Source organism: Capra hircus, chromosome 4 (assembly GCF_001704415.2).
Source record: "Capra hircus breed San Clemente chromosome 4, ASM170441v1, whole genome shotgun sequence".
Taxonomy (NCBI): Eukaryota; Metazoa; Chordata; class Mammalia; order Artiodactyla; family Bovidae; genus Capra; species Capra hircus.
The window spans coordinates 20,912,093-20,938,524 of record NC_030811.1 but is presented as its reverse complement, the minus strand read 5'-3'; the positions used below and the strand labels follow the sequence as shown (position 1 = coordinate 20,938,524).

The 26,432-nt window shown below is 44.5% G+C and overlaps 2 protein-coding genes across 2 annotated transcripts in view; one reads left to right on the top strand and one right to left on the bottom strand.

The window, feature by feature from the left end:
• On the top strand, nt 1,754–17,589 carry C4H7orf73 (chromosome 4 C7orf73 homolog). The gene is made up of 3 exons (XM_018046895.1): nt 1,754–1,884; nt 14,311–14,364; nt 15,725–17,589. The coding sequence occupies exons 1-3, from the start codon at nt 1,870–1,872 to the stop codon at nt 15,797–15,799; spliced, it is 144 nt and encodes a 47-aa protein (XP_017902384.1). The 5' UTR covers nt 1,754–1,869; the 3' UTR covers nt 15,800–17,589.
• The window catches only part of SLC13A4 (solute carrier family 13 member 4), a 43,655-nt gene continuing 38,427 nt past the window's right edge, over nt 21,205–26,432 (bottom strand). The window contains exons 14-16 of the mRNA XM_005679505.3: nt 26,134–26,295; nt 24,726–24,863; nt 21,205–22,530 (exon numbers count right to left, since the gene is read on the bottom strand). Coding sequence (XP_005679562.3) covers nt 22,393–22,530; nt 24,726–24,863; nt 26,134–26,295 — 438 coding nt within the window. The 3' untranslated portion in view covers nt 21,205–22,392. The remainder of the gene's footprint in view (nt 22,531–24,725; nt 24,864–26,133; nt 26,296–26,432) is intronic.

Here is a 26,432-nt window from a genome sequence, read left to right as displayed (position 1 = left end):
GCAACCGTATGGACAGCATCCCACCAGGTTGCTTTGTCCACAGGATTTTCTAGGCAAGAATACTGGAGTGGGTTGCCATTTCCTTCTCCAGTAAGCCTGACTGTTGCTCCACTAATCAGGCATATGGTGAGCTTTATCATGTTGCACACAGGCATGAACACAGAAACATCAGGAAAGAGCCTGAGGCACAGAATCAAAGCATTTTATAAACCTCTGATATGTGAAGCATTCCATAGGACAGATTGGGATTTACTGAGCTTCATTATTTTGTTTTACCACCACTTCTTCCAAAATAAATAGCAGAATGGGGATCAGAAGTTGGGGCAGTGGAGAAGTGTGTGGAAAAGAAGCTGGAAGAACTGCAGCTGCACTGTATATTGCTTTAAAGGCTGATGAGAAATGCAGTTTGTGTAATAAATATAACAGGGAGAGGCTAACACTTGGGGCGCACGTCTGACTCAGCATTGTTCCCTGGGGCACTGGGAGAGAGGCTGGTGGATGTTGCCTGTGCTCTTCAGCAAAGCGAAGGAGATAGAAAAAGATTTTAGATGGTTGTGTTTTTGTGTTTTTTTTTGTTTGTTTTAAGCATTTGGAGCGTAGGTCACCTATTCCTCAATCCTTTTTTGGAGCACAGATTATCTATTCTTCAATTCTTTACCAGCTGAGTCACAAGGGAAGCCCAAGAATACTGGAGTGGGTAGCCTATCCCTCGGAGAAGGCAATGGCACCCCACTCCAGTACTCTTGCCTGGAAAATCCCATGGAGGGAGGCTGGTGGGCTGCAGTCCATGGGGTCGCTAAGAGTCGGACACGACTGAGCAACTTCACTTTCACTTTTCACTTTCATCCATTGGAGAAGGAAATGGCAACCCACTCCAGTATTCTTGCCTAGAGAATCCCAGGGATGGGGGAGCCTGGTTGGCTGCCGTCTGTGGGGTCACACACAGTCGGACACGACTGAAGTGACTTAGCAGCAGCAGCAGCAGCAGCCTATCCCTTCTCCAGGGGATCTTCCCTACAGCAACTGAACTGGGTTATCCTGCATTGCAGGCAGATTCTTTACCAACTGAGCTATCAGGGAAGCCCATTCCTCAACAATACTAGACAAATATAGGACCTTAATGTGTTGCTCTTACTGTGTTCGTTTGCGGGAATTAGAAAATCAAAAGGAGGTGAGTACGTTCTTCCTAGTTATTAGGGTTTTAGTTTTGATAAACTGTGGTTGTTTAGTCAGTAAATTGGTTTGACTCTTTACAGACCCCATGGACTGTAGCCTGCCAGGGTCATCTGTCCATGGGATTTCTTAGGCAAGAATACTGGGGCAGCTTGTCATTTCTTCCCCACCCAGGGATCAAGCTCGAGACTCCTGTATTGGCAGGCAGTTTCTTTATCACTAGCGCCACTTGGGAAGTCCCAGTGGAGTAAGCCGCAAAAACTCCACAGGTGATTTTTTGCTTTGCCTGTGCGGATGGGAACAAAGACCTCCTGTGGTCCTTCTAGGTCAGGGAATTCAGACTGGTCTTTGGGATGCCGGTAATCATACAGACTACTGGGCCCCGACCCAGGTCTATAGAAGCGATATTTGAGGACCGGGCTCTAGAATCTGTTCAAAGCTTCCAGCCTGGCTTGGGCCTTGGGACTTGCTCCTACCAGGCCACAGCGCGCTCTCTCCAGACAGGCAGTTCAGGAGGTGATCCCCAGGCGCTCCACTAGGGGGCGCCAGGATAGCTTCCGGGTGAAGCAAGGCGGGAGGCGCGGAGCGGGGCGTGAACCGGAAGTTGGCTGCGGGCGCCGCCCATCGCGCCGGGGGAGGCAGGTCCCGACGGCCCTCGGAACTGCAGCCGCTGTTCGCGCACTATTTGCCGACACTATGCTCCAGTTCTTGGTGAGTGGAGCTGCCGAGGAGCGACCCGGAGCTTGGCCCAGAGCTCTCGGGGGCTCCGGACGCCCCCCGCCTCGTGCCGGCCTGGGGGGTCCTGGGCGTGGGTCCCGCAAACCCCGGCGCCTGCCCGTCGCCTGTCCGGGTGGGCTGTGGGTGTTTTTGCTCTGCCTCACTCATATCCTTTCACCAACATTTTTCTGACGCCGTTCAAGTCCCTAAAACTTTTGAGGAGTCAGAGCATAGGTGTTTTTTCAAGCTGTTGTGTGATGGGCCAGGCGTGCTTTGTGTGCGTTCCTCGTGTTCAGGCTCCTTAATGACTTCGGCCCTCCCACCCCCGACTTAAACACGTACCCCGTCCGCGGCTTGCAGCCCTGCTGGTTGCCATCTTTGAGAACACAGGAAGGCCAGGAATGAACTCGAAATTCGTGAGCCGCCGGAGTTAAGAGACCGAGGGAGCCCTCCTCAGACCTTTTATAGCTTCCAGACTGAGGATGGCTGGTTGCTGACATACGTGAGTCAGGCCGTGGTGAACAAGTAATTTTTCCAGAATGCTCATTCTGGGGAAAAATGAGTGTTACCGTGAGTAAGCAAATTATTTTTCATGGCTCTCCTTAAGTCAGAAACAGGTTTTCTGGCAAAGATTGTCTTGTTGAAGGTTTCAGGAGGACTTGCCAATTTTCAGCCTGAAAGTCTTTCTTCCCAGGCTTTTGTGCCTTCAAAACTTGATTCTTAAACTCTGAATGATAAGAGTGGAGTATTTTGAAAACCTTCCAGGTGGCTCATGGAAACTGAGTACTCTAGGGATGAGGTACTTTCCCAAATGTTACATTCTTTTTTTTTTCCCCCAGCATGCTGAAACGAGATGCTGTCCTTTTGTTTTATTTCCAAGTTTGGGATAATTTTTTTTTAATTTTTTCAATTTTTGTTGGAGAATAATTACAATGTTGTGTTCGTTCCAATTGTTATATTCTTTATCAAAGGGATTAAAGAAGAAAAAGTGTCCCTCTGTCCTTTTTGAGATGGCAGTTGATTTTTCAATCTTATAGACCAAAAGAGGGTATCCCTGACAGTAAACTGCCTAACCAAGACATGGCTACACCTCTGGAAGTTTCTCCAGTGCCCTGACTAGGAGTCAGTAGAAATAATTACTGCCTTATAGTTGTAGGAAGCTCTCAGGTTAAAAACAGTATGGGCCCCAAAGTGTAAGGTGGTGCCATTGAGTCTCTTACTTCAGTGGTAGCTCACTGGTAACTGGAAGGACATGGATTCAGAAAGATGGTGCTGGAACAGGTTTGGAAAGTGATGGGATAGTCACAAGTAAATATCTTGGAGGGCGTATTGTCACCACCCATTTTGGAACCCTCCAAGATGTTTCCAGCAGTTGTCATTTCCTGGAACACCATTTGAGAACCACTGCACCTGATCGTGTTGCTTATATTAATATGTTCTCTTCATTCTTCCTTTCTCTTTGAATTACAGTATTTGCCCATTATCCATCCCTCACGTGTTGAAACTTACTCCTGTGGTCCTGGCGCCTCTTTCCGCCTTGATTTTACTGCAGTGGCCTCCTGTCTTGCAGCATGGTGTCGCCACGGTTTGGTTTAAGGAAACTTTGAAGCCTTTGGAGGGAAGCCTGGTGTGACGGGCTCTGCTGGTGGCTTGTGTGCGCTGCCTTCTGTACACTCATGGGGTGACGCGTTGGTTCTCTTCTCTCTCGCAGGAGCAGCCTCTGTTCCTCTTACTCCTCTTTAATCCGTCCTGCCCCAGCTTTTGGATCCCGCGTCTCAGCGCTTTTCAGTATTCTTACCCAGTGTACCACCCGGGGACTTGTTTTTCTGGAAGAAGCTGCATAGAGTACAGGTGGCAAGCCCCGGGTCCTGGCTGCTCCAAGGGCCCGGAGGAGCAGTATCTCGGTGCACCAGCTGGGAAATTGCCTTATCTAAGCTCTCCGGTTTGTACTGGCTGCTGTTCCCTTCTTTTGGTTTCTGGGTGTTTCTCAGGTCTCAGACCTTGACTTTCTTTTTTCCAACACCCTTAGGGACATGTTCCTTGTCACGCTGTTGTCTTCACTCCGTTGACCGCTTCCAAAACTACCTTGAGTCCTTTGCTCTGAGTTCAGTTCCCCGTCATCGGCTGCCTCCTGAACATCTCTTGTCCAACCCTCTTAGACCCAACATGTGGGGGACCCGTTACCTCTTTCCCTCCCCACCTCGCACTCCACACCTAACTTCTTTCTCCCCTAGCCCTGGCTTTCATTAACTTGAAATATTGACATAATCTCGACTTAGTTCTCTCCTTCATTCTTCATCTCATTTACTTGCTGTGTCTGGCACATTTATGTGCTGTATATTTTTTGGGCAGGTTACTTAACTGCTCTGTCCCTCAGTTTCCCCAACATAAAGTGGACAGTAATAGTACCTGCTTTAGCAGGGTTGTGAAGAACATGAATTAATTCCTGAAAAGGAGTTAAAATGCTGCCTTGCACATAGTAAGCACTCAGTAAGAGTTATTTTTGCTTTAAGCCATCACGTCTTCATTACTTACCTTAGGACAAGTTCTGTCTCTGTGTTTCCATTGCCAAGTTTGTAGAGCAGGTCTTCTTCCGTCCATCCTTGGACTGGCTGCACCAGCCTAGTAGGTATGAGTTAGAGAAGTTATTTTAGATTCTCTAGTTGAATAAGTCTTAAGACTTAAGTGCTTAAGTGTCTGCTTCTCAGGAAGCATCCAGTTCATATTCAGTCACCTCCAGTTACAGCAGGCTCTCCATTTTCTCAGGTTCTCTTTCACTTTTGGTCAGTGTCTTCTTACCTGGTTCTACTCTTTGATGTTAAAAAGCAGTTCTAGTTCACATGACCTTTTTTACCTGTGTAAGAGCATTACCTTGGTGCTGCTCTCTAACTCCCTGCTCCCACCAGTCTTGTCTTTAGGCTGTCTATTTCCTCCACTCTTTCTTCGTGGTCATCCTTCTCTGAATATTCTGGTTTTTGAATTTTTTTTTAAAACATAGCACTCCCAGTATAATCTGATCAGCTGTAGAATAGCAAGGCTGTTGCCTCTGGTTCGTTGTGTTTCCCTTGACACGCTTGGTCTTCTCCTGTCTCGCAGCTGCCAGAGTAGTCAGCCAGGATGGTCTTATTCACGTGCTCAGAACCTGTGGTTGGTCCCCATGTCCTTCACCATCAAGTCATAACCACTTTCACTTGATTTTTGAGGTTTCCTTTCCCACCGCCCTGCAGCATGCATCCTCTGACGGTTGCTGGGCTAATCTCACTGCTTCCCCCCCCCCCCCCCACCAGCCGCTTCCTGCTGTCACATCATCCCACTTCCCCTTTATCCTCCTTTTTGCCTTCACAGCTCCTCTTAGTGGCCCAACTCCTGCCTTATTCCACAAGCCATACTGATGACTTTACTCTTGAAAGCTTATGTTGTTGTGCTCCATCTTCTCATTTATTTAGGGTCTTTCATCAGGGTTTTTTTGTTTGTTTGTTTTGTTTTTAATTTCTTAGTGATAGTCTTGCTTTTCCTAGGTACTTTTTAGTTCTGCCTAGTGTTTTTTTTTTTTTTTTCACTTTTACTGTGTTTAGTCTTGCCTAGTATGCCTAGGTGCTTTTTAGTTTTATTGTTGGTTCATGTGACATCCTTTTTATCATTACATTATAACTGAGCAGAGGGCTTGTGTGCCTGCTGTACAGAAAAATAAACTCTGACAGCAGTGTTTGCTGCAAAGTAAGGATTGTATTGCGAGGTGCCAAGCAAGGGAGTGGGAGACAAGGCTCACATCTGCTCCAGCTTGGTCTTTGAGATTGAGGCTTTTAAAAGGGGAAGAACAAAGAAGCTGGGGTCATTGTCTTGTGATGTTTCTGTGACCTTTCTTAGTGGTAGTTTTGGCATCAGTGTTGTCCTGGTTTACAGTTCTGTGGCCTGTGACTCAGGAGTCTGTTAGCTCATCTTATCCTGGAGAAGGAACCTGAGTTTGTATATTAGTGATGTTATGCACAACAGCAGTTTTGGTGCATTAATGATGTTCTTGACAGTAGCACTTTTAGTACATTAATGATACTATTTTAAAAATTTTATTGAAGTACAGTTAATTTATAATGTGTTAATTTCTGCTGTACAGCAAAGTGATTCAGCCATACATATATACACATAAACATTCCTTTTCATACTCTTTTCCATTATGGTTTGTCACAAGGTACTGACTGTAGTTCCCTGTAATATACAGTAGGACCGTGTTTTATTAATGATAGCATTAGCAGCAACTTTAGTCATCTAACACTGGTTGATTAGTGTTCATTTAGCACAGGGTTGAGGTCAGAGGGGAGAAGAAAATGGGAATTTCACCATTGTTGAATTAGTTGTTGCTGATGTATAGAAATGCTAATGATTCTGGTATATTGATTTTGTATCTAGCACCCTTGTCTACCTTTTAGCTCCAGTAGTTTGTAGATTCACTTCGCAGTGACTTGGAGAAGGCAGTACTATGAAGGCGCTCACATCTCCAGGGAAGACAAATACGACAGTTCTGTGTTCTCTTCCAGTTCTTCCTTCCCGCTCTCCTGTTCTCACTCTCAAGTCAGGACTTGTAGCAGAAGTAGAGTGAATATCCTAGTTTTGTTTCTGCTTTGAGTGGAAATGCTTCTCAGGTTTTAGTAGGATGTTTGTATTTCTGATATTTTCTAACAGATTCATGGAACTCTTTTGATAGCTCAGTTGGTAAAGAATCCACCTGCAGTGCAGGAGACCCCGGTTTGATTCCTGGGTCGAGAAGATCCACTGGAGAAGGGATAGGCTACCCACTCCGGTATTCTGGCCTGGAGAATTCCATGGACTGTGTAGTCCGTGGTATCGAAAAGAGTCAGACACGACTGAGCGACTTTCACTCACTCACTCACTTCTATTTCTTAGGTGTTTTTATTGAGATAGGCAATAAAATTTTATTGTGCTTTTTCCTCATCTGGTGATCATGGCTTTTCTCCTTTAATATGTTAATATGATTAGATTTCTAACGCAAGGCATTTAATCTGTGTGGCCCATTCAGATCATTTGCTAATGTGCTGTGTTTCGTTTACTGCATCTTGATGTACACTATTTTATTTTGTCTTGTCTTTCTAGAATAGATCATAAAGTTCACAGGAAGAGGAAACATACTTTTACAGTTAGATCTCCCAAGCAGATGGCACTTAGTACTTTGGGATTGATTTCATTTATTTATAATTAGATATTCCTTTTTTGCTTGATTACTCTTGTCAGATATTCAAAAGATATTTGAATATTTGAATTAGCTTCTTTGAGAATAGGCAGACCAGTTCTACCTGATGCCCTGCTTTTCAGAGTGTTACTGGCTAATTTCCATGAACGTCCCTGTTTAATTTACTGGTTCAATTGAAGAATTAATAGCTTTTTTTTTTGGTTGTTTTTCTTTATTCATTCTTTAAGGAAAAGTATTGAATATAAAACCTAGCTTACACCTTAAAAATGTATTTCTATGTAGTGTTAGTAGAGGGGGATAGAATTTGAGTTTTATTATTACTGAAGCAGTTGTTAAACATAATTGATGATTATCTCTACACCAAGTGTTGAGTGTTTAAAAGACTAAGGCACAAAAAAGATAACTTTTTTCCCTGCTTCCTTGGAACGGAGAGATCCTCTGATAGCTTCTGTAGCTGAGACTAAGCTTGAGAAGTACAATTGTCAGTTTACTTTTTTATTAATGTAAAATAATATATACTTTTGGTTTTCTTGTCAGTGTGTAGTTTTTTTCATTTGAGACTGTGAAACATTTTTAGGTTTATGGGCTTCCCTGATGGCTCAGATGGCAAAGCATCTGCCTCCAATGTGGGAGACCCGGGTTCGATCCCTGGGTCAGGAAGATCCCCTGGAGAAGGAAATGGCAACCCACTCCAGTACTCTTGCCTGGAAAATCCCATGGACTGAGAAGCCTGGTAGGCTACAGTCCATGGGGTTGCAAAGAGTCGGACACGACTGAGCAACTTTCCCTTCCCTTTGAATGCTAGTTATATTTGCTAAACACAATCAGATTATTTTCAGATTTTGTAAATCCTTCTCGGCAAATATAAGATGGTTCAGATTCTATGTTGTAACTTGGTTTAGGTGTGTACTTTTTGAAAATGTAATTTAATAGGTCTTATTTCAGACATGTCAGGTAGTATTCATTCTGGATTATTGCCAGTAACCATTTCCAGATAAAAATTGTAGCTTTATTTATGGAGCTACACACATAGCAACTTTTTGTTGGGGGCAGGAGTTGAGCAGCATTGAGAGGAGTCAGATTGCTTCAAAGTTGTCTCTCTACTTTTTAAGACTTGGTGCTTCTTTATGTTAAGAGATACAGTGTTGTAACTAAGCCCTTCATGTGTCTATATATTAAAAAAAAATTGACAAGACAACATTTTCAATAGACCTGTCATATACAAAACAAAGCCTTAGTCTAATGGTCCTCATTTTTTCATCTGACATTTCCATTCTTTTTAAACTTTTGTCCAATCTGGAAACCTCAAAGTTGTCTTTGGTGTCCTCTGTTTTATCCCATAGAGCTGATATTCTACCCGTTCTTTCTGTTTGTTTTGGCTGGGTTGTGTTGCATGCAGGATCTTAGTCCCCCAACCAGGGATTGAACCCTTGCCCCCCTGTAAGGGAAGGGTGGAGTCCTAACCTCTGGGCCGCCGGGAAAGTCCCAAATCTTACTTTATTCATTTTGTAATAGTTTTGAAATCTAGTTCCCAAACCATACAGTTCACCCATTGAAAGTGTAGGATTTAGTGATATGTTCACAGACTTGTGCAAGAATCACCACTATCTGATTTTTATATCTAACCTTACTTATCTCCTGAGAAACCTGTATGCAGGTCAAGAAGCAACAGTTAAAACCAGACATGGATCAATGGACTGGTTCCAAATTGGGAAAGGAGTAAGTTAAGGCTGTGTATTGTCACTCTGCTTATTTAACTTTTATTCAGGATACATCATGCGAAATGCCAGGCTGGATCAATCACAAGCTGGAATCAAAATTGCTGGGAGAAATATCAACAACCTCAGACATGCAGGTGATACCACTAATTGCAGGAATAGAGGAACTAAAAAAAGCCTCTTGATAAGAGTGAAAGAGAGTGAAAAAAGCTGGCTTAAAACTCAACATTCAAAAAAAAACTATGGTCATGGCATTCGATTCTGTCACTTCATGGTAAATAGAAGGGGAGAACATGGACGTAGTGACAGATTTTATTTCCGTGGGCTCCACGTGAAGTTAAAAGACACTTGCTCCTTGGAAGGATATTTATGGCAAACCTGTGAAAGTGACAGTTGTTCATTTGTGTCCTACTGTTTGTGACCCCGTGGATTATACAGTCCATGGAATTCTCCAGGCCAGAATACTGGAGTGGGTAGCCTTTCCTTTCGCCAGGGGATCCTCCCAACCCAGGGATTGAACCCAGGTCTCCTGCCCTGCAGGCGGATGCTTTACCAGCTGAGCCACAAGGGAAGCCCTGGCAAACCTAGAGAGTGTTAAAAAGCAGAGACGTCACTTTGCTGACAAAGGTCTGTATATATCAAAGTTATGGTTTTTCCAGTAGTCATGTATGGATGTGGCAGACTAAAGACTGAGCGTCGAAAAATAAATGATGCTTTTGAGCTGTAGTGCTGGAGAAGACTCTTGAGAATCCCTTGGACAGCAAGGAGATCAGTCAGTCTTAAAGGAAATCAGCTCTGAATATTCATTAGAAGGACTGATGCTGAAGCTCCAATACCTTGGCCAGCTGATGTGAAGAGCTGACTCATTGGAAAAGACCCTGATGCTGGGAAAGACTGAAGGCAGGAGGAGAAGGGGGTGACAGAGGATGAGATGGTGGGATGGCCTCACTGACTCAATGGACGTGAGTTTGCGCAAACTCTGGGAGATAGTGAAGGACAGGGATGTCTAGCACGCTTCATTCCATGGGGTCACAAAGAGTCAGACATGACTTAGTGATTAAACAACAACTATATTTCATTGCCTCCCAAAGAAACACCATACCATTAGCATTCATTTCTCATTCCCCTCACACCCAACCCTGGACAAGCACTCATTTTGTGTCTCTCTGGATCTGCCTGTCCTGGACTTTTCTTGTAGTGAAATCATATAATATGTGGTCTTGTCTGACCGCCTCTCACTTGGCATTGTGTTTTCAAGGTTCATCCATGTTTTAGCATGGATCATACTTCATTCCTTTTCATGGCTATACTGCATCGTGCGAATACACCACATTTTGTCCATTCATTCACCAGTTGATGGACGTTTGGGTTGTTTCCACCTTTTGGCTATTACGAATACTCCTGCTGTGAACATTCATGTACAAGTTTTTGTGTAGATACATGTTTCAGTTTTATTGCTTATATACTCTAAAGTGAAATTGGTGGATCAGATGGTAACTGTGCTCAGCTTTCGGAGGATTTGCAAGACTTTTCCATAGTGGCTGTATCATGTTACATTCCCACCAGCAGCGTATGTTCCAGTTTCTCCATTTCCTTGCCAACACTTGCTCCTCTTTTTCATTCAAGTCATCCTGGTGGATGTAATGAGGCACCTTGTTGTGGGTTTGATTTGCATTTCCTTAATGACTAATGACGTTGAGCATCTTTCCATGTGTTTGTTGGCTGTTTATTTGTATTTCTTCTTTGGAGAAATGTCTCTTCGAATCCTTTGCTCATTTTAAAACTGGGTTGTCTTATTTATCATTCAGTCAAGAGCTCCTTATATATTCTGAGTACAGGTCCTTTATCAGATATATGATGTGCGCATATTTCATTCTGTGGTTGTCTTCACCGTCTTGGTATTCTTTGAAATACAAACACTTGAAATTTTGATAAAGTAAGATTTATCCATTTTTAAAAGAGATTTATAGTTTAAGCTCTTATATTTAGGTCTTTGATCCCTTTTGAGTTAAGTTTTGTTTGTGATGTGAAGTAGGTGTCAGCTTTGTTCCTTTGTATGTGGATATGCAGTTGGCCTAACATCATTCCTTGCAAAGACCATCTTTCTCCCATTGGCTGCTTAGCACCCTTGTTGAAAATCACATGACCATAAATGTAAAGGTTTATTCTTGGACCCTTTATTCTATTGATCTTGATTTTTAAGAAGGAAAACCATTCATGTTTGCTTGCCTTCTCTGCTTTCTATTTATTCAGCTGTTTTTGGGTACAGCTGTCAGGTGAATGCTGACAGAATGGTGCTTTCATCATGTTGCTGCTGGTAAAGAGCAGTCAGTCGTTTCCTACTGTTTTACATGAGAACTAAACGTGCTTGCTGGTTTTTTGAAGTCCATCAGTTAGTTCCACCCAGCTCTCTATACTGGTATTTCTCTCCATTTTTTGTTCAAATCTTCATATCTTATCGGGCCTATTTCTTTTATTCAGGTCATCGCATTGTCATTCCTGTCTTGTACCTTGATTCTCCAGAGTCACTTCCCTTGCCAGTGTAAATTTTAACACTTCCTTAGCATCTGTAGAGCCTTTAATAACAAGTTGAGGTACACTGATCTCTTTCAGGTATGGTTTCTTAAAAGAAGCACTTCTGTATCATTCATTTTGTTACTTAATGCATGACCCAGTTCTGGTCTTTCATGCATCTGTTACATTCAAGGTCCTGTGCAGCGTCCTGTCTGTTGTTATAACTATTGTACTTAGTGTGTAGCTTTTCTTTCTGTACATCATATAAATTCTTTAAGAAAAGAGACCATTTTGAAATCTTTTCACAGGGCTGGATATGAAACTGATTTTTGGTATATAAGGGACTGCAATCCTTCAGTCAAAACCTTTAGAGGCCAGATGTATTTGGGAGGATGTTTTTCAGATTTCTTCTCACCCATTTGTCCTCTGTGCAGCTTTGCTCATGGCACTCCTCAGTCCCCATACTTCTGGTGTTTTACCATTTATTGTGCCCAATATGTTTGTGAGAAGCAGCTACATATTCCTAGAGTCTCAGAATCATTGCAGAAAGGACATAATCATGATGTATTTAGTGTTGAGCTTGGGAGGAAGGCACACCTCTGCAGGGGTGCTCCGGGGGAGCGGGGAGTGGGCTGTGGTGATAGCATCCAGCCATCCGGATGGACCCCTGAGGAGGCCTCCAGGTCTTGACCTGGAGGAAGTTAAGCATTCCTGCGCAGTGGAGAGGCTTCTGGCTCATTCGTGACCTGAGCTCTGACCCTGGTCTTAACTTCTCAGTCACCGTTCCTCAGATACAGATGTTATTTTTTTTAATCCTTTATTTATTCCGATTAAAATTTCTTATGTCTCTAAACTTGCCTATCGAGTATTCCATGAACAACATACAAATGCTTTTCTACTGTCATGCATTTTCCTCCAGCTGCTCTTCATGTGCTCCATTTCTCTTACATTGTGTATGTAGTTTTACCATATCCCATTGGTAGACATAGCAGTATTTGGAAACTGGAGTTGAATGACTTGTCCAGAGACTCATGACTGGTCTAGAGACCCATGATTTTTGTTTTGTGTTTCAAATAACTGTTTTGTTTGTTAATCGCCCTGGTGCTAGTGAAATTGCCAAAATGAAATCATATTTAGATTTGCTTTATTAATTTTGAGACACACTTGGTAAGAACCAAGAACCCTAGAAATTTGAAGCTGGAAGGAAGATTGTTAGTATAATTTTTTATAAGTCAGGAGCCTCAAATCAGCATAGCACCAAGGAGGTTAAGTGTCTTGCCTGAAGGTACACAGCTAGATCAGTGGTAGAACCAAAATTTATTTTTCTTGAAATTTTTCAACCTTCTTTCTGTTTGGTGTTAGAGCTAACATACTTAGGTGATTTCCGCCCCTTTTTAAGCAAACTTAATACTGTTTCTTTCTGGATTTGGAAAACCTCTTACTACCTGGTTTCAACCCATAGGCGTGGAAAAAAATCATTTGGCTTCTTGGTGCCACGTTGGTAAAAGTATTTCACAAGCTATGTTTGAATAATCAAATGTTCAGAAAACAGTCTATGTTTAGACTTGATAGTCTCTTTTCTGCTTCCTACTAACAAACGCATTTAAATTATGGGTGTTTAAAGCTTAGTAAGCTTAAGGCTTAGTAAGGATCCAGCTATGTTCTCTCTCCCATATGCGTCTCCACCTTGAAGACAATTCCACTATGCCATATATGACCACTGGTGCTAAGTGCGATGCTTTATTTTTCTATGTTAACCTCAGCTGTGTATTTATTAGGAGCAACAGTGACTAAAGAAAATAATTAAAAATCAGTTGCAAGTTCAAATTTATAAAATTAGAAGTTAGGTGTTCAGTTGGACATTTTAAATTTTGGGGTGAAAGTGTTAGATGCTCAGTCGTGTCCAGCTCTCTGCTACCCCATGACTGTTGCCCACCAGGCCCCTCTGTTCATGGGATTCTCCAGGCAAGAATGCTGTAGTGGGTTGCTGTTCCCATCTCCAGGAGATCTTCCCGATCCAGGGATTAAACCTGGCTCTCCTGAATTGCAGGCAGATTTTTTACCATCTGAGCCACCAGGGAAGCCCAGTGCGGTGGCGCGGGGGTGGGGGTGGGGGTGTGGATCCCAGAAAATTATAGATCATCATTAAAACTCCAAGCTGAAGGAACTTTGAAGCTCTTTTGGTGTGAAGGGATTTTCATGAAGCAGTTATTGTTGAGGAAGATAGTCACCCAGTGAGATAAACACTAGAGTTCTCTAAAGGTTGTGCATGTCTCTTGCCACGGATTCAGAGCTGGTTAGGGGACCTGTGGTCTCTGCAGGTCTTAAGTGCCCTGCCCATCAGACTCCACCCATGCCAGAGAGCTAAGCCATATGCTCTCTCAGTTGTGTGACAGTCTTGCTTTCTGTCATTGTATATTTTAGTTTTTGAGTGTGAATCTGCTTTAGGTTGCCCTGTGCTCCTGTGATGAAAGACCCTGAACAAGTTACTTCATGTCTTAGACCAGGTGCCTCTTAAAATGTGAAGAGCTTGAACTGTGAACATCCCTTCATTTTCTAAAATTCTATGATTTAGCTGGATACTTTTAAAAATTGCATACTTTTTACCTGATGTAGCAAGAAATAACAAATCTCATAACCACTCCACCCCCCCCCCAATAAAAAAATACCAAACTGTGGCTCTTAACAAAAATCAGATTTTGGCTTGAGTTTCTAGAACTTACAGCCAAGTCTTTGTAAGGTCTATATAGTTCTACCATATACTATTTAACCTTGTGGGAGGCTATTTCCATGCCTATTTTATAGAAGAAAGATGTGAATTTCATGCTATGCACTCCTCTGGACTGGGCGCTGAGGTCTCTAACTGTCCTGAGTTCCTTAGGAGAATACTCTCCATGTCTTCTGGTTTGGTAAGAATACTGTCCTTGTCGTCCGGTTGGCACAGAACTCAGTCTCCAGTGTGACTCTCCTATTCTGTTCTTACAGCTTGGATTTACTCTTGGCAACGTGGTGGGAATGTATCTGGCTCAAAACTATGACGTAAGTGACCATATTCATGTCTTCCTTGATTCCACGCACCTAGTGTATAGTGACTTGTGTTTGTTGAAGTAAAGTATGCCTTCTAGCATAAACAAGATGGTCCATAGGTCTGAGAGGAAAGTCCTGAATGTTACAGAAAGATTTTCCATTGTCTGAGAAAATACTAGAACTCACAGAAGCACCTGACCTACATTTCACCCTAAGAGAACAAAATCCCATCAGTTCAGGTGGCCTCATGGTGACCGTGTGCTGTGTTTGTTAGCACAGAGTAACATTGTTGGGCTCTTACAGTTCTGTGGGAAATCACGTGGAGTGAGACTTCGCTGGACAGTCTTTCCAGTCCCTGCTACCCGGTTGTAGAGGTGACTGAGTAGTTTGGAGGTGGATCCATTTAGTGCTATACATGTAAGGACAGAATTCCGTGCAGTAGGGAGTAGCGTTAGCTTCACCTTACAGATGTGTCAGTTGAAAATCGGGTGACAGAGCTGCCCATGAATGGGAACCCTGAAATGTAATGTTTGTTTTAAGGAGACAAGGAAAGAAGACACGATTTGAACTTGATTTGTAGTAAAGTTTTTAGTGTGACAAAGGGAGTTAGCTTTGTCATCCTTAAACTTGAGTCATGTGGTTTTCTAGGCAGGTGCTTATTAAGTTACGTCACATTTATTGTTTACATGTACAACCTGTTGGACTATAAAGAAAATTTGGACCATAAAGCTAAGCACCAAAGAATTGATGCTTTTGAACTGTGGTGTTGGAGAAGACTCTTGAGAGTCCCTTGGACTTCAAGGAGATCCAGCCAGTCCATCCTAAAGGAAATCAGTCCTAAGTGTTCACTGGAAGGACTGATGTTGACGCTGAAACTCCAATATTTTGGCCACCTCATGGAAAGAGCTAACTCATTTGAAAAGACCCTGATGCTGGGAAAGATTGAAGGCAGGAGGAGAAGGAAACGACCGAGGATGAGATGGTTGGATGGCATCACCAACTGAATGGACATGAGTTTGAGTGAACTCCGGGAGTTGATGATGGACAGGGAGGCCTGGCGTGCTGCAGTCCATGGGGTTGCAAAGACTCGGACACGACTGAGTGACTGAACTGAACAACTTTGCTTGGCACTGGATTGAGGGAGTTCAGTGGGTATATAAAAGTAGAACTCAGGGTCTGACTTTTGGGGAGGGAGCCTGCTTTAACTTAGCACTTTTGGGATCTTTCTTAGGCAGTTATGAGGCTAAGAAACACCGCTGTTTTTCAGGTTTCTTTTAGAGGAAAGGTAAACCATTTCTCTTTAGAGGAAGAGAAATGAAAAAATACTGACTAGATAGACATAAAATGATGATATTCTCTTTTCTCTTTAAAGATACCAAACCTGGCTAAAAAACTTGAAGAAATTAAAAAGGACTTGGACGCCAAGAAGAAACCCCCTAGTTGCTGAAACCAATTGCAGCACTGCCTTTTGGATAAACTGAGTCTACTGTTCTCCAGGGCCTCCTTTACCGTCTGAACCAAAAGCTTTTGTTTTAATCTCTAGCCTCCGCAGTTTTCTTTTTTGCTAGACCTTGCATTGCCTCACAGCACAAAAGGGGTCAGAAGTTAAGAGCAACCCTTATTTCTCCAACATCCTCACTTCTTCCCTTCCTCCTTCCAGCCTCTTGGGAGGTCCTGAGAATGAAATCATGGTGCTCGATTAGTTATCATACCTTTAATTAGTAGTCTTTCCCTTATTCTTTGGGATTTCTACTACCTTTTTCAAAAGAAAAATGGATGAGTTTTGTGTAGTTGATGAGATCCAAATGATGCGTATTTCAGAGTCTGGTAATTATAATGGGTTTTTAAACATTTGGTACTGAATTATGTTGTTTCACAGTAGTAATTAAAATGAAAATCTGGAAGCTAGTTTCTGTGAATTATCCACTGATTTTATATCGTCAGGAAGCTCCATAGCTGCTAATTTCACCAATAAATCAATTTACTATTCATTAACCAAGAAACTGTGTTCTGAGAATCCTATCAGGAATTGGGGAATTTAAAAGTATTTAAAATAATGGTCTTTGTCTTCAGTAGAATTCATAATCTAGTGTGCCTGTTTTTTCTAGATGTATTTGATCTCTTTTCAGTCATGAGAATCATAGTTAATGGGATTACAGGTACCTTTGACATCACATGGTAGATCTATGAGAAATTGTCTATAAAGGAAAATTTCTGCATTTTTACATTAAAAAAGTGTGTACATTATAACTTTAGAGTGATTCTCATAAGACTTGGTGTTTTTCTCCTGCAGTCAGACATTATTTTTATAATTTTTCAAATGTATAATCAGTCCATAAAATTTTTTAGTTGTGAAAAAATGTTTAAATACATAACTTTCCTCTGGGTCAATACGAAAGTGATTTGTATTATCCTCCAGCTCCTAGTTCCTCTCATTGGAGTCAGACACTGTGGTTAGTTTCTTGTATCCTTTTGAGAAAGATTTTGTGCTTAAATACACACACATACATGGGGGTTTTTATACAAGTGATAAAAAGCTGTATACAGTCTTCCCCGGTGGGGATCACTACATGGCAGTCTGGAAGGGACAAAGAACTGCTTTCTTTTTTTGGCTGCATAAGGTTGTATTGAGCAAATATACTATAATGTATTTAATCCACTCCTGAGAAATGCTAAATTTTTCCCTGTCTTGCTACTACAGTGGTGACGTTAAACCTGATGTTTTTATACTTGTCAATGCGGGGGATAGCTCCATCCTGAAGTCCTAGAAGGGTAATTTGCACTAAATATAAATAAAGTCCCATCTCACTGGGCGTTTTGTTTCAGAGAGCTTTTTGGGCAGCTTCACTGATAATGCCATTTCTGAAGACATTTTAGCAGAGTCAGTAAACTGGAAGAATGGCTTAGGGACCTTTTTTTCAGACAGTGATGCCACTGTTACTGTGATGATAAAATGAAGTGATTCTCCTTCTCTTGGGAAACATGGATCTTTCATACATGGAGATGAGTTTTGTCCCTGTTGAGTTGCACTGGTGTGTGAGATAGATTAGGATCATATTATGGACTGACTTCTCCCTTGAAGTGTGATCAGGGGCAAGCAGCTTAATTTTCTGAAACTGTTGTATTCTCTGTACCTACCTCAGAGGGCTTCCATGAGAAACAGCTGAAATAATGTGTGTGATGTGTAGTGCAGTGCTTTGCAAATTATCCAATAAATAGTAGATACTGCTCCAAACATGTTGCTTTGGGTCCGAATACTTTTTTTTTTCCCCCTGCACTCACTTTTGGAGCAAAAGTCTATGAACTGTGCAAAATTTGTTACTATTCTTTGGTCACTCGCTTTGTTGGTGAAAATCTATAGTATCCACATTGATCATACCACCTGGCTTACAAGGTTTGCTCTTGAATGACTGAATTATTAGCAGGGTGAACTGCAATCTTGAAGGAGAGAGATTTACCATCCTTGAGAATATTCAAAATGCCACAAACTTAGAGAACCATTTTCAAAGACAGATTCTTTTTTTTTTTTATCACCTATGGAGCATTGTTACTTGTGGATGTGTTCTCCCAGACCAGCTTCTTTGGGGGCGAGGGTCACTTAGATGTTGTAGTATTAGGTCTCTATAATTATATGTTGTAAGTGAAACTCATTTGGACTTAGAGCGTCCCATCAGAAGTGACACGTAACCTTGATGAGGGGGATCATTTCTTCCAGTGGGAGCCATCCGGGAAATGACCTTCACCATGTAAACTGCTCCACAGTGAACACAGGCTGACTTCCTGGTCACCCTTCAGAGCCCCTCTCCTAGTTTTAGGTCCTTGCAGGAGTGAAAAGGAGCTTTGAGTTCTCAGACAGGGTTGTCTTCACTGAGATACAGTGTTGGAGGAGCCCAGAACCACCACGGATTTTAGGGGATGTTGTGGCGGTAATGACGGCACTGGCTGGTGCACTCCCTGGGTGTTTTGTCGAGAGCCTTGCCTCGCAAAGCAGTGGAGGGATGGGAAGAACCACTGAGAGACAGGCTTTGTTTTCTTATTAAAAAGTTTGAAAATCACTGTTGTGATTTAAGGAGACTTTCTGCTACTCCTGACCTTAAAAGGAGGATTACATAAAATACTACTAAAGTTACTCGTGTGAAAAGTAAGACTTCAGGGTTGATGTTGGGAACCTAAAAAATACATTGAACTAGAAACCTTATCCTTAAACTGTAACCTCCTAAACAAAATACCCAAAGAAAGAAAAAACCAGAAGAACCTTACTTGGCACTGTATTTTATGAATTGAAGTTACCAGCTGATGTCTGTAGACCTCTCTTCTGGTTTAGTGTTAATTAAGTGATAATTAAGCAGTTTTGGGTTTAAAGGGACAGTTTTATTTGCTTCTTTCTAACTCATTTACTTAATTTTCATTTCTGCGACTCGAGAAAAGTTGGGATATGTGGGTTTTCCAGTTGTCCGTACTTGGCGGGTCCATGAAGCATGTGTAACATGCATGATGTTTTCATTTCCTCCAAGTGGTTCACTCCCTAGATACTGTACTCGTGTTTGCTTTTCTGCTAAACTCTCCCACGTTTTAAATACTTTCCCTGTTACTCCTCCTGACGGAACACTCTGTACTGTGCTGAAGCAAAGGAGACTTTTCTTCAGCTCCCCGGTCTGAACTTTGCACATAGCATTTCCCAGCCTTACTCAGATGAATGAGTTCTTTTTTTCCCCACTGTCTGTTAACGCCTTGCCTCGTGGAAAGGAGCAGGACAGTGAAGGGGAAATACTTTGAGATGTTGCCTGGTCTTAAAAGGGAGTCTGTGAAACTTGGATTTTCACATGTTCTATTTATACCTTTCCTAAATCTGGATGCCACATAGTCAAGCACTGAAGACCTAGCAGATGGCATGGGAGAGAAACAGGCCAATAGTGAAGTTTTGTGGAAAGTGCCTGGGGTGTGGTGGGACATTGCAAAACCTGAGTCCTGTGCCTGCATATGGAAAGCGCATCTCTTACACGTACAGCTGTGCCAGACTGGGCCAAGCGGAAGGCGCCCTGTAAATAGAGCAGGCGGTGTGCTCAGATTTGTTCAGTGACGGCAGCCCCAGGACAGCTGCCTGAGCTCTTGGGTGCTCTCAGCTCCCTGTCTTAACAGTGGTTCAGTTATCTCTCTCGCCTGAGAGTGATCCTAGTGTTGAGATGCACTTTTCACACAGGTGTCTAAATATGAAGCCATCTGCTTTATTTGGGTTCAGCTAAATAAGAGATCTACTCTTGACAACGGAGGAAAAAATTAGTTCTTTTTCACTTACTAAAATGGCACACGAGTCTTTGTTTCATGTGAATTCTTACATAAAAGGTTGTATACTATGTACTTCATGGGTGACTTAAAGGAATTTCCGAGGCAACTTTAAGCAGAATTTGATGTATAATCAAGAATAAGATGCACCTCTACTTGGTGTTTTTGTTTCTCAGTTTCATCAGCTATAAAAGGAGCTGTATAAGATGATTGTTTATAGCTTTTCCACCCATATAGAGTTGTGATATGAGAAGAGAAGGATCAAATTTAATGTATTTGCAAAAGACAGCACTACTAAGCAGAGCTATTAGGTCCTGTCCAGCAGCAGAGCGATTTTAGAAGACAAGGAGTTGTGAGTCACAGCTGACGCTCGTGAGTCATATCTGGAATGAGCAGGCTTCTTTGGACTGAGTCTGTGGTCTGGGGACAGAACGGTGCTGTTCGGTCTACTGACCAGACCAAAATAAACACCCTTTCTGAACTGACTGCTCGAGAGTGTTAGCCGCCTGATGGACGTGGTAGCAGCTTCATGGAGCTGCTCTGCTTTCTGTTTCAGAGTGAGTCAGGGTCTCAAATAGCTGAACAGGGGCCAATCATTCTAAGTCAACTGAATTCTTTTTTTTTTTTTTTAATTTATTTTTGGGTCTTTGTTGCTATGTGCAGGCTTTCTGTCTAGTTGCTGTGTGAGAGCTTCTCATTGTAGTGGCTTCTCTTGTTACTAAGCACGGGCCTAGGACTTGTGGGCCTAGTTGCCCTGTAGGATGGGGAATCTTCCCAGACCAGGGATTGAATCTGTGTCCCCTGAATTGGCAGGTGGATTCTTAACCACTGGACCACCAAGAAAGTCTGAAGTCAACTTAATTCTCTGTCACCTTTTCTTTCTCCTTTTGCTTGTTTATACTGCCAGCATCTTATTAATTATCTGTGCATTGCCTTGTTGTCTGACTTAAAGGTTTGGCGTCTTAAATTCTGTAACAGGTCAGACACTTGACCATTTGGCTACCCTGACAATAGGAGTGACATCCTGACTCAGAAATATTTCAAAGCAGCATGACCGGTAGCGATGCTGGTTCCTCAGACCAGCCATACAGACCAGCTGGTCCCTCAGACGTACCTCACATTGGCATTTCATTTGGGCTCATTCACTTTTGTAAGTGGCCAGATAATTTGGCCTACGCTAACTGGAAGCAGCAGTAATATTCCTGGTTAAACCTGGTGCGGGTTTTTGACTGGCACAAAAGAGACTTTGTAACTTACAGATAGATGATAAACTAAGAGAGTGACTTTGTTGGTAAATCATTGTGGGAAAACTGCAGTTGCTGTCATTAGTAACTTAAAATCAATTCAAGCAGTGCTGTAACCATGGTTTCCTCCTTTTCCCATAAGGTATATTTAGCAAGTGAAGTGAGTGAAGTCACTCGGTCATGTCCGACTTTGCGACCCCATGGACTGTAGCCTACCAGGCTTCTCTATCCATGGGATTTTCCAGGCAAGAATCCCGGAGTGGGTTACCATTTCCTTCTCCAGGGAATCTTCCCGACCCAGGGATCGAACCTGGGTCTCCCGCATTGGAGGCAGATGCTTTAACCTCTGAGCCACCAGGGAAGTAGCTGATGGTAAAAATCACGCTGGAGGGGTTGGGAGCAACATCCAGTCCTGTGGCAAAGACTTCTGTCATGGGGATAGGGGTGCAGTTCGGGAAGAAGGAGGAGGCCTGGACTTCAGAGTCATTTCAAGGAAGACATTTATTGAGCAGACAGGCACACAGTTTACCGTACCATATAAGTTGCTGGAGACTTTAAGAGACATAAGACATCTCCCCTCCTCTCCAGAGGCTCATCAACTGTGCTTATCTTTTTGGGGGCGAACTACTCATTGCCTCCTGAAGAAAACCCATCGACATATCATTAATAGTGCTGTGGCCTTAGTTTCCACCTCCTCAGTAAGACAGGTACGAACTATGAAGGTTTTTCCTTCCTCCCAACGCTTAACCAGCATGGTGGTATTGATGGTTAGTGCTGAGTGGAGAGAGAGACACTGATCTCAGTGTGTCTTCTTTCTGCCTCCTTTTCCTTTGACAGAGAACAGCACCAGCCTCATTCTGCAGGGGACACTGTTTCTTTGCAGGGATTCGGTGCCACGGTATAGAGAAGCCATTGATGAGAGATACTTAAAAGAGGAGTGATAAGAGTACTGAGGGCCACAAAGAGGCTCCCTGAGAACTGCCCTTTTGTGGGGAGAGCTTGGCGAGAAACACCTAGGAGAAAGGAGCCGACGCCAGGTCTCAGGTTCTGGGTGAGACTTCCCCCGAAGAGGAGATGACACTGGTTTCACTCTCTGCACTTGGTAGCATGATTTGGGTTTTCTCCTTCTATTCCTAAACGGGGCTGAGAATTTAAGAATAACATCAAACCCAGGGGGACTGGTCAGTTTGTGAGGCTTAGCCTCTGAGGGGCAACGAAGACAGACTTGTCTCTTGCCAGCTTTCAGAAAGAGCTGGTTGGAGAGACAAGCTACAAGGGAGGGAGAAGGGTTTTAGGTTTCCTTCCACTGCAGCGCTGAGGAAGGAGGGCAGAGCGGAAGACACTGACGTCTGGGCCTGTGCATTATGCTTGGAGGCTCTCCGCATGTCACCGGAGGTGGAAGACGGAGGAATCTTCTGAGGGGGTCCTGTGCTCCTGGTGGTCCTCTCAGCCTGTTGGTCAGCCTCTGCTGGGTGCTGGTCGCTCCTGGGGTTGGGCTGTTCGCCCGCAGGGGTCAGGCCTGATCAGTGATATTACTGACCTTGGCCCAGGCAGGAAACGTGTTGAGGTCGAAGAGGCTTATTCCCCACGTATTGATGGCCACCATCACTGTCACCAGGCCAATGACATTGACCCCCAGACCAGCTTTCACCTGCAGGGCACAAGCAGCAGGGCGCACAGCCCACGGTCCCTGTGAGCAGACAGCACAAGTGCCCAGGTGCCCCCTGCCTGAGCCTCTCCTCCTGACATGACCCCAGCCCCCCTGCATGGCCCTGACTTGTTCCCGTCACTGCCCCCTGGTACTCTAGTGGTGCCTTATAGCGGGCACAGGTCTGTAGAGGACCGGCGGACAGGAAGGACTCGGGGCTGGGAGACGGCCTTTGGCATCATCTCTCCTTTTGTAGCACGCTCACTATTGCATGGAGGCCTAGGAGGTGTGTGCTTGGGACGCCAAATCTTGGAATGTTAGGTTGCACGGAAACAGCTACATGACTGGGAAATGTGTTCGCTGAGATAGGGGAGCTCCTCGAAGCTGAAGCCTATCAGAGCCGTCACTGTGCCTTCACGGCGGGGGGCCTCCCGGGAGAGCCTTCGTTCTGTGACTGTTGCCTTTTCCCCACAAGGAACAGCTAAGGAAGTAGTGTCCTTGGGTTCACCTGGGCAAAGGTCAGCCGCCTGCACCAGCCCTTCCACAGAAAGGCAACAGACAGCGCCCAGGCTGGGGGTGTGGGGCCTTTGCTGCTTTCTCCCGGGGGAACGTCACCGCCAAGGCTCTGACCGCTTCGTTTCTGTTGTGGCACTGACATGCCCAGGCGGAAGGGGGACGTGGGGGAAGAAGGATGGCAGAGCCAGGGCCGTCTGGGAAAGTGTTCGCTAAGGAGGGCTGGCATCCTAGCGGGTGACAACCCAAGTGCACAGCGAGCCACCGCAAGTCCGCTAACCAGGACTGAGCTGGGCAGGTTGCGAGGGAAAAGTGAATGTGAGGAAATGGTTGATGATGAGTCGCGCTTCAGCCTTCTGGCCCAAGCCTTGTACTTATGAATCATCCCGTCCCCCTGAACCTTGCGGCGTGGAGAACTGCCCATGTTTCCCAGCGGGTAAGAGGAAGCGGGTTCTAAAGGAGCTAAGTGAAGGTCATTTAGAGCTGAGAGGGACCACACAGAGCATCTGGGCTGAACCTGCTCACTTAGCAGATGAGGAAAGTGAAGTCTTGAGTCAGTGCCCAGGCTGGCACTGGGTTAGGGTTAGGGTTAGGGTTAGGCTCACTGCTCGTCATCTGGTGCCTCTAAAAATGACTGGCTCTGGTCCCTTGATTCCAGGGTAAAGGCTGAGGGTCAGCGGTGGGAGCACTCGGCAGAGGGAGCAGGATCGGGGGTGCAGGGGCAGGTCGAGGGGACAGGAGAGTCGTGGTGGAGCTCGGCAGGAGTGGATGGGGCTGCGCAGTAAGATCTGGGGGTGGAAGGGGACGGGTGGCTGTGACCCCCTTCCCGAGGTAATTCAGATGACTTGGATGATCATTTTGAGAGTAGAGAGGATCTGAATATCTGCTCCCAGCCTGAAGCTCGCTCTTCCTTTCCTCCGTTTCATATTTACAGAGCTGCCAAGATCTAGTTTGGATTTGAGTGAGAAACTAGCCCCCAGCAAGGAAGGACGGGCCATTTCAGTCGGCCGGGCCCAGTTACCTGTATGAGGGGTTCCTCCCTCCCCAACCTGATCAGCCCTGGGAGTCGAGAAGCACAGCAGTGAGCACAGGCTGAGGGGTGGAGGGTGGCCCCACACTAAAACCAGCCGCAAAGCGTCCCCTGCAAGCCGTGTCTCGTGAGCCTCGCTGAAAACTAAGAAATGAGCTATGGGTGCTTCATTTTACGGTTGTTGCTTTGGGGGTTTCTTGCTTGGGGAGAGGGTTGGACAGGGAGGAGAATCTTGTTCTTACAAAGTATCTTTCACCCTCAGTTCATAAAGTGTCTCACACTTAACCTTTTATGAATAAGCCAGCAACTCTGGGCCAATATCCCCACAGTTCAGTGCAGGAACTAAGCAAAAACCAGAACAAGCTCTCGGCTTCCAGAGTGAGTCACACCCTAGGTTGGTCCCAGCCTTTTCTGTCTACGTTCCCACTCTCTTCCCAGATTAGGGCTGGGGAGAGCACATGATTGCTGTTTTTGGTGCTTGTGGACCAAAGAAAAACCTTTCACCAGAACCATTCTTTCTGCCACCCTGGGGCTGAGCTATGACAGATCAGGGGTACTGCTTATAAAATAATAAACTTTAGAAAGCTATATAGGGCCAGTCATCTCTGTCTTCATGGCAGGTGGGCCTGGTGGGAAGAGGCCACCCACGACTCACCATATCTTTAATCTGGCAGTGCCCATAGCTGAAGACGATGGCGTTGGGGGGATTGCCCACTGGCAGCATCACTGCAAAGGAGATGCACATGGTGACCGGGATCAGGGTGTAGAGTGGATTTATTTGCAGTGTTTCAGACTAGAACAGAGAATTCACAGAAACATTAGCATGGAGGTTAGACTTGCATTTGCCATGCTTACCATCATGAGTGTGCCTAAATGATGGCTGAGTGTCAGCTGCCCTTGACTGAATACCATGTGCGACGGACAGGTAAACCACGCCCTCAAAAGCTGGAGTCCCGGGCTTCTTTGATGGGTCCCTGCTGCTCGCTCACTCCCCATGGAAACATGGACTCCAAGTTGCCTCCTTACTAGAAGCGATGTTTCATTTCTTGGTGCTGGTCTAAGGGAGTAGTTTTAAAATTTGACATTTCAGCTGAGAAATTCTTGCAATACAAATCTCATGAACAAGTTGCGTTGATCGAGGTAGACATTTCTCGCTCTTGGCGTGCAGAACTAAGGTGTTTTTTTTTTTTTTCCCCCGAGTTATGATAACTGCCTTATGTGGGACCTGAACCTGTGGGAACCTGTGGTCTTACTCTCAATGGTACCACGTTTTAAGTGCATTCCTGCACTCATGTAGGCAGGCTGATGAGAGGGAGAAGTTGGAGGGAGCAGTGAGCAGAGAGTGGCTGAGTGGGAGGAGTTTGGGGCTGATAGAGTAGGAAGATATTATCTTGTTGGTGATGAGGAAGAGCCTTCATCTTACAGGTTCCACCTCACAGAATGGGATGGAGGCAGCATTGTGTTTGGTGGATCACCTCTGGGGCTCCTTAGCCAGGCCGAGATCTGCCAGTGGCTCCACCCCCACCATCTGACTGTGCAAACACCTACTCTATTAATCACAAATTGTTCTGAGACCCAGGAATGAGGCTGGCATTGCTCATAATTCTCAGAGTCTCCTGGACAGAGAAGCTGGGTGGAGGCGGTGATGACCGAGCTGTGGTTTTGGTCTCTGCAGCTGAGAGTACTTCTGGGAACATTTTTGTCTCCATTTTCTGTAGCTATTTCTCCTGCCCTCCTGTTAGGTCTCATCCCTGGAGAAGGGAAAGGCTACTCACTCCAATATTCTGGCGTGGAGAATTCCATGGACTGTATAGTCCATGGGGTCACAAAGAATCGGATACGACTGAGTGACTTTCATTTCACTTCCATAGGAGAGGAAGATGGATGGCGATTGTGGGGTATTAGAATCCTAGGGTTTTACAGTTATCTTGTCCATTCTTGTTTCCATTCAGAACTGCCCCTAAACTAAGCCTAGACTTTTGGGAAAGGGTTTCTAGAGCTCTTGCTTTTATTATCTATTTACTTATCAGTTACCGGACATCTCAGAGCCCTGCTCTACTCACCAGACTGCACACGATGGGCAGGAAGATGGTGATGGTGGCTGGGTTGCTCACGAACTCTGTGACAATGGACACCAGGATGCACGCCAGCAGGGTGACAGCCCAAGGCGGGAGGCTGCTCAGAGACAGCATCTGCTGCCCGATCCACGTGGAGAGACCGGAGGTCTGCAGGGAGACAAGGCGATGCAGTGAGGAGAGAGTGGCACTCTTAGCCTCCAGAAGGTCAGGGATGGTGGGGGCTGGACAGGACCACCAGGAGCCATCTAATTTGCCTCCCTATTTTTAGGCAGGCTGGATCCACA